Source organism: Cottoperca gobio, chromosome 4 (genome assembly GCF_900634415.1).
Source record: "Cottoperca gobio chromosome 4, fCotGob3.1, whole genome shotgun sequence".
In the NCBI taxonomy this organism is placed as follows: domain Eukaryota; kingdom Metazoa; phylum Chordata; class Actinopteri; order Perciformes; family Bovichtidae; genus Cottoperca; species Cottoperca gobio.
The window spans coordinates 11,570,379-11,583,279 of record NC_041358.1 but is presented as its reverse complement, the minus strand read 5'-3'; the positions used below and the strand labels follow the sequence as shown (position 1 = coordinate 11,583,279).

The 12,901-nt window shown below is 40.4% G+C and overlaps 1 protein-coding gene across 1 annotated transcript in view; it reads left to right on the top strand.

Annotated features, from left to right (window-relative positions):
- LOC115007430 (contactin-associated protein-like 4) overlaps positions 1-12,901 on the top strand; it is a 93,571-nt gene that overhangs the window by 23,324 nt on the left and 57,346 nt on the right. The window contains exons 3-4 of the mRNA XM_029430295.1: positions 7,241-7,434; positions 11,606-11,753. Coding sequence (XP_029286155.1) covers positions 7,241-7,434; positions 11,606-11,753 — 342 coding nt within the window. The remainder of the gene's footprint in view (positions 1-7,240; positions 7,435-11,605; positions 11,754-12,901) is intronic.

Here is a 12,901-nt window from a genome sequence, read left to right as displayed (position 1 = left end):
CTCCTCCGCTGTGACATGGTGATGTTGTGGTGATGTTGTGGCAGTTGGGTGTGGTAACGGAGCAGTCTGTTTGGGAGTCGGGATTAGCTCAGCTGGATATTAGCGACAGAACATTAGCATGCTGGTCTCCTGGTTCGGGACCGTTTGTAGTAGGTTGGTCCGGGTGACACAGAACAACATTGTGCTAATCCAATGCGAGTTGAGTGAAGAGTGAAAAGGCGTTAAACTGTTTGTGGCACGAGAACTCTCCCGTCTGTCGGTCCTTGTTCAGTCGCCGATTATGGAAGTCCCACAGTCCGGCTGCGGACAGGAGAGTGGCTCCTGAACATGGACTGATTGAAGAGAGAATCACTCGGTGTCTTCAGGCAAACTGAACCAGTTAACTTGCTGAACTTCACCTGACGCTCTGTCACTCGACTGCTCTGGATCATCCCAACGTCGCTCCTCGCAACCCAGACCGAGCATACAGTTCAGGGGTCTTATCCACAGCTAAGCCGCTCCAATAGTCTCCAGCAGACTACCACAGACATCATATTTGTTTGTCAAGCGGGGTGAGGGTCTACACACACTACACTTTAGTCGACACTGCTGCAGCTGCAACAGCAGAATGTCCTTTTGGTCCATGAGAGGAAGCGCTTGAAGACATTTTTCTTTTTGTTGCTCTTCTCCCTCTCTGGCACACCTTCTACCTCACTGGTGGTATCCTCTGGCCTGAAAACACACAAACAGTTATTATACGATTCCCTTATCTGCTCTAATGATGGACTCACTTCTCCATTATCTCCTCAATCTGACATTGTTAAAGGAAATCATCTCACCAAGCTTCACGTGGCTGCTCCTTCTCCTCAGTGTACGGCGTACAGCACTCAGGTGGTTCTGGCTGCACCATGATTTCACCGGGAGGGAGAGTTGGTGAGGCTGTTTCACTAGTTGTACTTGTGCCATCCATGCTGTGGAATTAAGATGCATGTAGTTAATCAAAGGTTGTTTCATCCCAGCTGAGTAGGAACTCATCCAGCTGTTACTTTTCTTTGAAAAGAGATAAATGTAGCCAAGTAAATGAAATAACATGCTAATGATCATTAGGGTTAGGGTCGAAACTCGGCTCCAAGTAAGAACCAAATCCAAAATTTGAGGTGGAGGGGGCTCACTTTAACCTCAATGGGCTGAAAACATACAGTTTTAAAACAATTCCCTTATCTGCTCTAATCATGGCCTCACTTCTCCATTATCTCCTCTATCTGACATTGTTAAAGGAAATCATCTCACCAAGCTTCACGTGGCTGCTCCTTCTCCTCAGTGTACGGCGTACAGCACTCAGGTGGTGCTGGCTGCACCATGATTTCACCAGGAGGGAGAGTTGGTTCACAAGTTGTACTTGTGTCATCCATGCTGTGGAATTAAGATGCATGCAATTAATCAAAGGTTGTTTCATCCCAGCTGAGTAGGAACTCATCCATCTCTTACTTTTCTTTGAAAAGAGATAAATGTAGCCAAGTAAATGAAATAACATGCTAATGATCATTAGGGTTAGGGTCGAAACTCGGCTCCAAGTAAGAACCAAATCCAAAATTTGAGGTGGAGGGGGCTCACTTTAACCTCAATGGGGTGATCCACTGGACTATTTTTTAGAAAGGACAGCCAATGGGCTGAAAACATACATAGTTTTTAAATTATTCCCTTATCTGCTCTAATCATGGCCTCACTTCTCCATTCTCTCCTCAATCTGACATTGTTAAAGGAAATCATCTCACCAAGCTTCACGTGGCTGCTCCTTCTCCTCAGTGTACGGTGTACAGCACTCAGGTGGTGCTGGCTGTCCCATGATTACACCGGGAGGTAAGGTTGGTGAGGTTGTTTCAACAATTCCACTTGTTTCACTCATGCTGTGGAATTAAGATACATGCAGTCAATCAAAGGTTGTTTCATCCCAGCTGAGTAGGAACTCATCTGTCTCTTATTTTTCTTTGAAAAGAGATAAATGTAGCCAAGTAAACTAATGTATTTCCATTTAATTATGCTAACATTAGATACTTACAAAGCCAACAGACATATTTAGCATTATGAAAACAAGTTAGCTAGGGCCTTCGCAAACATTAGTTGATGTTAGCTGTTCATGTAAACACATCTCCATGTTGTAAATTGTAAATCTGACTCATCAAGTTCTCACACACTTTCTACATGAAGGAGAAATAAACAGGGACTTACCTGAATCACAGATTTGTTGAATTCGTTGAGGTGATTTCTTTTTTGACGAGTTTCTTTGAGTTGAGAGATAATGTTGTTCTCTGTCCACTTGTCCAAGGTAAAGTGACTAACTGGCACATACAGCCTGTACTTGGGATATGAGTTCTAGAATTGTGCTCATATGATGTAGTGTTCCAAAGTTCTGATGCTTTGTTATGGAATACAAATAGTTCCAAATTATGCTAATGAGGTATTCTTCACCAAAGTAACCAAATTCAAAACATAACACTTAAGTTTATTTTCTCAACTTTTAGAACAGGGGTGTTCAACTCATTTTAGTTCAAGGGCCACATGCAGCCCAGTTTGATCTCAAGTGGGCCGAACCAGTAAAATCACAGCACAATAACCTATAAATAAAGAAAAATAAGTGCAATTTCAACAATATTATGCCTCAGTTTATCATTTGTGTGCATTACAACTTTCAGATCACAGTGTATCTACAAAGGCACAACACATTTAGTCACAGATGTCTGGAACTGAACAATATAGTATTTTACTTTATGATCAAAACAACTCATCAAGATCTAGAAATTATTTTAAACTTACATTAATTTCCACATCTGTGTAGTAATCTTGACACACCACACCATACAAACTAAAGTGGGAACGATTAACGAAGAAGGTTAAGTTATCCTTGTAAATGTAAACATAACAAATACATAAAGGTTGTGGCTCTTTTGTACTGAAGCTGCTGACTGACATTATATTGCATTATGTTAAATGTCTTTAAATATTTCCACTGTAAATATTCATTTTCACAGAACTATATTCTTCAGGGTGTCTGAAGCAGCATTTTACATTAAGTCGGCTTTTAACTAAAATAATTTTAATTAATGTGGCCGATCTCCAGCTGTGGGCACCAAGAATCGTGTGTGTGTGTGTGTGTGTGTGTGTGTGTGTGTGGACACATGTGACATAGGAGAGTTGCAAATTGTAGAAGTGAAATGTGACTCATTACATTTTAATCTACTTTAGAGCTGTGCAATTATGGAGTAGACGCTCCTTGCTACGATTTCTAAGCTGGCTAATAATAAATCTCAGATTGGATATGAATACAAACAGCTTGTTTATATGTTCGCATAATGTCAATAGCTTAGTGTTGAGGAGTTTGCAGATGGAAGAAATGTCAAACAGAAGGTTTAATGTACTGGGAAGGTCAGCTAATGTTCTGTTTCTAAAGTTATTAGTAGTCGGCACTTTTAGAGGAATCCCTGCTTTTAGGTTGAAATGTTGCAAAGTATAAACATAGTTCATTAACCCTAACCTAGTACATTTCTGGTTTTGATTTAAGTGCACTTACACGCTCACAGATTTAAAACCCTGCAATATATTAAACATGTCTTCTGGTTTCATCATGGTAAATATTAAATCCTCGTAATCAAAGACATTAAGTGGGATATATTTGAGTCACAAACACTTGGAGAAAATGGATTACACTGTGCAGCACCAGGATGGTACTTAAAGCCATTTGATGACTCTCCACAACTGAAGTGTTAAGATGTGTTCTGCCATTTAGTGTACCTCCTCTGGTTTTTATGGGACTACCAAGGTGACGCTACGAGGGTGAGTGGAATATGGTGAGAAATCATTAATTCACACATCCACACTGGTATGAGCTAAATCAATGAGCTGAAGCGTTTGTCTTCTCAACAATGATTTGCAGCACTGATGTCCCTCCTATGTTTATCAGGGTAACATGCACCCATTCTGTCCTGGCGACAGCTGTTGCAGCAGCTGGAGAGGACATTCAGGGATGTTTGAGATTAACTCGCACTGTCCCAGTCCCATCCGAACTGTACAACCGTGTAGGATGTATGTCACTGCAATGACAAAGTGTTGTGCAAAAATATGCCAATTATATGAAAATAATTAGATTTTGAAATAGGATTTTTCTCTTACGGTGTGACTGGTCATTTCTAACATTTTACATTTCAAATGCATGAATAGTATTAATATACATCCAATTATCAATTTGGTTTAACACTAATAGGAGACAAACATGGAATGACGATATATATCAACAGAAAAATACCCTTTAATGTCTTAAGTGATCACAGATCTATACAAAGTGATATCAATTAATTACAAATACTTGTTTGCAGAAGTATTTACGCACTTCTTTAGCAGCAGAGTCTGTCTGGATCTTTATGAGCTTTGCACATCTGGACACTGCAATCTTTCCCAGATTAGATTGCAAAAGATTATATTATATATTGCATCATCTCACTTTATACATAGTTACACTATATATCTGACAAGAGAAACATTGTCTTAGTGATAGAAAATCTGTTTTAAAGTTTTATAGCATTTATTTTAATAGGAGTGGATTTGTTAAACTGATTTTACACCAATATTATGATGCCAGGCATAAAAGGAAAGCACATATGACATGCTAATTATACACCATTGGTCCAATAACAATGTGTAGAGGTGTGTGCTTTGTGTCATGACAGGAGGAGAAAAGGTACATTTGTGTTTATGATGCTAAAAGTTCAATCTGATTTCCACCCCGATTTTTAACTCTCATTTAAACATTAAAAACTAAAACCTAATATATTCTGGAACAACATTAAAAAGACCCAGTTTCACATTATCTTTCTTTTGTCCAGTTAATATCCTAAACAGTCCTTGGTACAGTTTTTAAGAAGTCAAATAAATGAGCATGGCCTTTAAAACGGATGGATCAGCAAAAGTAAAATTCAATTAATAAAATGGCTTGATTTCAAAAATAAGAAAAGGTCTTAGATCTGAATTCTGAACCTCACTGATGAATCCACTTCCAAATAGGAAACAAACAAAAAGGAACCCTCATGATCCTGTGGATGTGTTTTTATTCAAAAATGTTGAACCTGTTGCAGAAATTCAGAGGGTGAAAGAAAAGACAGCTGTGCGGTTTGTGTCATTGCAAGAGAAAGAGATACAGCAGAGGAAGAAAGGGAGCCTTAAAACAGTAGCTAACCTTTCACCTGCTTCAAATTGTATCAGTCCATTAAATGACAATAGTCATCGGGAGCATAGGTTTGAGTGGTAGGTGGCAAACTCTACCTCCTAATTGGCTTAATAGACCGTTCTCTATTGGTAAGCTGGATCACAACAGGGAGGTTCAAAATTGTTAAGCGTCAAACTCTACTGGCCAACGTAATTATCACTAGCGCAAAGGAGGAAGTCGGGTGACGTAAGTAAAGAGCAACACGGTCTGTGTAAGGAGGGGATTGGGATAAATGGTCGGGTCAAACAAACGCATACAAATTTACATACCTAACATAAGTTATATTAAAAAAGTACACTTAGATTAACTCAAACCATGATCTTTTGCTAAACCAAGGAGTTGGTACAATTCACAATGTTAAGCACATGTTTAAAACTGACCATTTCACAACATGGGTGAAGCTTGCCCATTCTGCCCCATCTGAAGTATTATAATGGTAGTGATAGCAACTGATAATGGCCTTTTACTGATAATATACCTTTGCAAAAAACATTGCCAAAATTCATCCAGCTGCAATTTCATTTGTACTTTGGATGCTGCTGGCATCCCTTACTCAGAGTGTACCGGAATATGAAGAAACATTGGATGTGATGCAAAAGGTTGCTACAAGATAATAACACTTTGAATACTGAGAAGGGTGTGTGTATGTGTGGGTATGCGTGTTTCAGAAGAAAACAAGTGCTGAGTCCGGACAAACCAAATCCATGGCACCAGAACAGCAGATGGAGGGATTTCTCCCCTACAGAGCACACACTGAAACAGCCACACTAAAGAGCGCTTGAGATTGTGTTGCCAACATGATGTCATGCTGACAAGAGGCCAATACAAATCAAAACCACAACACTTCAGGCACACAGCCAGCAATGGACACGTTCCCTATTTTATCACATCTTTTATACAGCTACTTTATTCTGAAATAGCAAATGGACATAACAACACACCGTGAACCCCATTAAGGTTGTTCCACATGATGTGCCATGGAAGCACAGTAGGGGGGACAGTTGGAAACGTCAGTCAGTTTGAAATGAAGTGAAATTTGGTAAACATGTTTACTTGTTGCAGCTTGTTGCTTTTAACAATTGCTCAGTCCCATTTTTGTCCCTGTAAAATAATTCCAGTGAGAAAGTATCCACACTACCAACACTCTGAAAGACTTGAATTAGCCGAGTCTAAGGTTTCCTCTTGCTTCTGTGTTAGTTCCTCCACCAGCTGTTTAAGTGCTGTGCTACTTGCTCATTAGGGCAGCAGCTAAAGGCCAGAGCTAATAAGTACCGCAGTAACAGACATGAACACTGACAGCAACAGCAGGAAAGCGCAGACACACTGACCTTTACTCATTACGGCTGGATTGAAGAGGAAAGAAGTGAAGAACACATACGAGAGAAAGAGTTATAGAGAGAAGGAGACAGAAACCGACATCTACACGATTGCAGAGTGAGAAAAAGGAAGAGGGGGGGATAATGAAAGAGAGAAGTAGATACCTCTTCAGGAACTGGAGAAGAAAGTAGGAAGAGCCAAAAATGAAAGGGAGAAGACTGTGAGGAGAAAATGATTTGCTATATTCACCATATTAGTCACACCTCAATGGTTGTTTGATTACCAAATCCATAGTGTCTCTCATGCCTGTCAGTTCCCCTTGTTTTTTCTACCAAATGACAGCAACGGTTTCTTTTCTCCATTCTGTTAAAAACAGGTCAGGAACATTGCATTGCTGCTCTGCTGGACAGTCAGATTAGTACATTGCCACCATGATTTAACCAGTCAGGAGAGGGTGACTTTTGGGGTCAACCACATCAAAAAGACGAACCGACCAAACAGCTTCAATAGTGGTGGTCGAGAGGTTGGACAAGTGGGCTGGAAGAGCATCAATCCAGAGAAGAAGTGTGTGTGTGTGAATAATGTTTCTTTCCACACTAGTATAAACCATTTAGGTCATCAGTAGAAATTCATGTTTATCATTTTGTAGGCCCTTTAACACACTCTTTGTCTCTGTCCCCTGTGCAGGAGCTGGAGGTTGGTCCCCTCTTGTCTCAGACAGATACCAGTGGTTGGAGCTGGATCTGGGGAGGCGGACCCGGATCACTGCTGTTGCTACGCAGGGACGCTACGGCAGCTCTGATTGGCTTATGGCTTACCTGTTGATGTTCAGCGACACAGGACACAACTGGAGACAACACCGGCAGGAAGACAGCTTAGGGGTAACTCTCCTGAAATAACAGCAAATGCATTTTGAAAGAAACTAATGTCGCCCGAATTACGTTTCTTATTAACATGAGATCTTTTTAATTACTGTATTTGGCAAGATTGCTGTATTTCCCTACAATATAAAAAACATTGGCAGCGAACATATTCCAGGCAGAATTTACATTTCCACGTAAAACGTAAATCGGAAGCATATGAAGTATATCAACATAGTTTCAAGGAGACAGGGTTGCCTATATACTGTTTGTATAGGCTATTGCCAAACCACAAATTTATTTAATCAGAGAAAATGCCACTCGGATTCAATTTTATTTTTTAAACTAATTTTGACCCTCCTCCTTTTGTATTGGAGGCTGTCCTGGCCTCAGTAGTCTATTGGCTGACATGTGAGGGTTGTCAGCAGCCCTTGAATCCCTTCTGTAGAATCTGGACCACGTGTTTATTCTGTCTCCTCTTTCCTACAGCTGACATCCACTAGTGTCACCTTCTTTTTGCTTTTTGCAACTTCAACACCTCCACAGCACACATGCCACACATCCATGCACTGATTTCATTGCTGACCAACCTACTACATCGTTTGTTTTTGTTTTAACGTTAGTTGAATACATTGTTGGTTTTTAAGTAACTATTTTGCCTTGACTCCCTCGTCACAATCCGTGGGCAAGTTTGTGACACTAATGAGAAAGTTTGGATCCAGTGTTTTTCAAAATGTGTTAGGTGACCAGTTTAGCAATAAATTGTCTGCAGGAAACATTAGCAATGCAAATAGAAGCACAACATGTTGATCAGCACGAAAGAATGTGGTTAGTCAAAGCTTATACCGTATGGCTAAACCAGTAGGGAAATGCTTGTTAAAATAGTGACATTGCATCAGACAGCAGATAATTAAGTTGTCATGTGCTCCAACCAAACTGCTTATCAGACAGCATCTGAAACCCTCATCCCACTGCACTAATCTGACATCAGGGATAGTGGTGGGGGTGAGAAAGTGGGCAGGGTTTCAACTTCTCTCTCTCTCCACAAAGCAATTTGGTTTTAATCCATTTCATTACAAAACCAATGTCTACTTGAGAAAAGTTATCTAAAACCTTCTGATCTACATTTAGAGATGGCCATTTGTAGTTATTTGGCTCAAGAACATGACTTTTTTATATCATTATGTATTTGAACAGCTACGAAGAAGTTTTCGGAGGTAGTGCAGCTCAAAACTCAGGTTCATTGAAGTTAAAATATATTTGGCCTCCGATCATAGACATAATTTACATGATCTGAGGGGACTGGTACTGTCTGCAGTGGCAAGCCTGCTCACCAGGAGTCTTTCACTCTGTATTAATGTTTGGAACAAGCTCTGTCGACTGCATGGAGCTGCTGTCTAACAGTTGAACCTCTGCTGACGGGAGGCTGGTGCTGTTGTTAGAAAGACTGCCTGCCCTACAACACAGCTTTGATTCCTGCAGAGGCGAAGGTGTCCATCAGTCTCCAAGCAAGACGCTGATGGAACACTTGCCAGCTCTGTCATTGGGAGACAATCCTGATAAGAGTGTCAGCTCAGTGTCTAAAATGTAAATATGGACGAGGATGCTGACATGCATGTGGTGGCTTAAATATTCCATTGTGCAGCGGCTGCTCAAGCTATGTATGAGTCCTTCCTGCAGCCTGGGGAGGAATGTTTGCGTATATTGCCCAGTGTTTCCTTTTCGCTCTCAAAATCCTTATTTCCCATCATTTTATAGCATTTTTTTAAGATGGAGCCAATTCCATGTGTCAGTAAAGAGAGAGGTTACTAGACTGCAGAATGACTGATCACCACCAAGCAAACTACTGCATGTCAAAAATGACAGGAAGCCATGCATTCCTCCGTTGATTGAACAGCATTAGATATGATTCAGAGGCAATCAAGCATCTCCTCTCTCAAGACAGTACACCCTACTTGTTACAGTAGCAGCCCGGAGAACAGCTTTTGATTCCGATTTGACAGCATGCGATTTTCTCACAGTGAAGGATACAAACTCTCTGAAGCCTGGGACTCATCATTAAAAAACCTAAGAAAAGGGTATGACTTCCTGCAGCTTAAAAACCTGTTGGTTTGACACTCAGCATGAAAGGTGATAAACCCAGATCAGCTCTCGGAGTGTTTTTAAAGCGCTATATTTAAGTCAGGCCAGCTTAGTGTGTTGGTTAAGGAGGAGATTTGACTGCAAAAACGGTTGTATCAGTCACAGCTTCTCACTGACTTATCAGCTTTGATGCTCCGTCTTTTTCCCTTTGCTCTCCAGTTGTAAAAAATAAATGGGACATTAACTTAAGCCCAATTTGGAGGTACTTATACTGAGTAATTGCTGCTACTATAATCACTATTGGGGGAAATATTATACATTTACCTCCAGCAAAGAGTTATGTTTGGCTCTCTGTTTGTCAGCAGGAAAAACTACTCTCCCGATTTTTATGAAACTTGGAAGGTTGTAGCATAGACCAAGGGAGAACCCATAACATTTTGGAGCGGAACCGGCCCGAACACACGTAGGCTACTCACTTTCGATAAGTGAGCTATATACGACATTCAGAGTGCCTGCACACGGATCTCTTCCTTGACGTCACAACCAAAGTGACGTCAGCGGCTAGCCAACAGTGCTAACAACCGGTCCAGTGTAGATGGTAACCTTCGATTTACAAAACTTTCGTCAGATGGTTAAGGTTAGAATAGGTCGCAGAGTAGCGAGTCTCGCAAGAGTTTTCTCCAAGTTTCGCAACAGTGCTGACGGCGCTAACAGAGTTTACCTGGGAGGGAACCGGAGGATAGGAGTTACGGTGTTATCAGCGGTAACCTCCATATGAGTGCTGCGCAGAGCGCCTGAAATTAGCTCGCCAGTAAAACATGAAGGGAGGGACTAACATACACAAACCTGCACGTGCACCCTTGTCACACGTTTCCAATGGTGGAAAGTAACTAAGTACATTTACTCTGGTACTGTACTTAAGTACCATTTTGAAGTAGTATTCTATTTGATGGAATATTTCATGATACTTTTAGACGTCGACAATTCATGGGGTCCCGCATTTGGTATTTTAACTTTTCAGTAAATGTTGCTAATTATACTGTAATTTTACTTTTACTTGAATATGTTTTGATCCTTTAACTCGTATTGATGTGTTTTTACAGTGTGGCATTGCTGCATTTATCTAAGTAAAGAACCAGTGTACTTCTTCTACAGCTGTTCTGATTCTTTCTCCTCCTTCTCCTTTTCGTCTCAGTCTGTAGGCCTACCCTTGTCTCTCTCCTTGACGGAGGTCTTGTCAAAGGCTACTCATATTTCAAAACTTGCTCGGGCAAGTAAATGAGATGCTGCTCTCCTCAGCAGGAAATAGAGCCATTTGTTGAGATTACTGTAACGCTTCGCTGCCCAGCCAGCTCAGCCCTTCAAAGCACTGAAGACGGCACAGAGATCACAATTATGCAGCGCCGGGAAAGCCAATTTCAGTCACATAGCCACATAAGTACATACTCTAGTCAGTGGACACACACTCAAGTAGGGAGGACAGTAGCATGCACACATAACCACAAACGCAGCTTTTTTTTTCCTTACACATGCCATGTGTCGCTTGTGTGTGCTGGTTGCCAAGTCAAGTAGAGAATCCCACTGGATTCCCACAGGAGGCTGGTTTGGGAAAATAGAGGCCTTTAGTTTTTTTAAGAGAAGCTTTTTAGAGATAGAACAGATCCCAGAGTTATTAATCACTGGACAGAGAGGAGAGACATCAGCGGATCAATCTCTGTAAACTCAAAGTTTGAAAATGCAAAAAGATGATCTCGGGATCAGGATGGAGAGTTTTTCTGTACCAGAACTAGTGAATACTTTTCTTTTAAAGATTGTTTCATCACAAACATGTTTCTATCTACATATCATTATTTTTGTTCATAGAAAGTAAAAAGATTGTAGCCTCTAAGATAGCCATAAAACTTCAAAATAGAAAATATACCCAATTCAATTCAAATCAATATACTTGATTTAGAGCATCAAAATGCAAGAAAGAAATCCTCTATCCCTGTCTTACGAACTAATTACTACAAATGACTCGCCGTCAATCTTCTCTGCTGCAGCAACGAGTAAATCATGGATGGTTGGATTTAAAAATTAGGCAAGCTGACATGTTGTTCTGTTGTTTCAGGCTTTTCCAGGTAACAGTAATGCAGACACTGTGGTCCAGTACAAACTTAAACAGCCAGTGATAGCTCGCTTCCTCCGCCTGATTCCTCTGGACTGGAACCCCTCTGGGAGGATTGGACTCAGACTGGAGATATACGGATGTCGTTATAGTAAGTCGGCTCTCTGTATTGACTTTTTTTGTCTGTTTTGGCTCATCCTTAAAAAAAGAAGATATAAACATGAAGTTATGTGTCTGGATTTTCCTGTTCAGGATTATTTATATTAGCACTTATTATTGCAATATTTTTTCTTTACCAAAAACAAACACAGAGGCGTACTGTCATCTATTCTGCATTTACTTCTGGTTTGATTTTGGCAGGAAATTTTGTTTAGTGGCAATGACCCCTTCCCCACTTCCTAGCCCCTTTTTCCGGCCACCTTGCTTGGACAACAACCATATTCAAAACACGGCATTCATTTTGATCTCGACTACAGTCTTGTGACTGCATCATGCACATTTTTGACGCTATCGCAATGACAAAATCAGCTGGTAAAAATGCACTTTAAACCTCCATTAGCACAATTTCAATTATATGTGAAGTTATTTTTTTATTTTTGGTTACTTTTTGAAACTATTAGAAAAGTTGTATTTGTAGGAGCTTAAGACCAACAACTTTTGACTATGAAGAATCCAAAGAATAAACTGTCTATAATAATAAGTGGTCGACAGTGTGTAGGAATCTTTAGTCACATTTGTTGACACAGTGCTGCAGGGGTCACTTTTTTATACTGTTAGCACAGCTTCTGTTTTTAATTGGAGCTGTGAGCTTTGATGAAAACACTGATACCGGTAATACATTCAGTTTTATCCTACAGATTCACACAAAATGTAATTATGCTTGCAGGTCTCTTTTACTATACTGTAGGCAGTAGCAGACGCCAGAACATATGTTGTTCCTGTGGTGTTCGAAGGCTTTGTACATTAAGGGGCCAACGGTTTTCTCGCTCATTAGAAACTGTTTGTTCAGAGGGGAAATCAATATCTTTTTGAACAATCAAAAATACAGTCATGCACTAGAAAATATAGGCTGTGTGTGAGTTTTACAAGGACCCCGTTGTTTCGAAACGTGTTCCGTGAGAATTGAAAAAAACATTTTCCGTACGTTCCTCTGCTGACTTACATCCAAAGATTGTTCCTGTTGTTTATCACACACCTTCTGTAGGAGTGCTTATCTCCTCAACCTCTTAACCCCCACAATACAAACTCATACAGTTTCAGCCAAACTCAAAGCCATTTATTTTAAACTCTTGTGGGGAT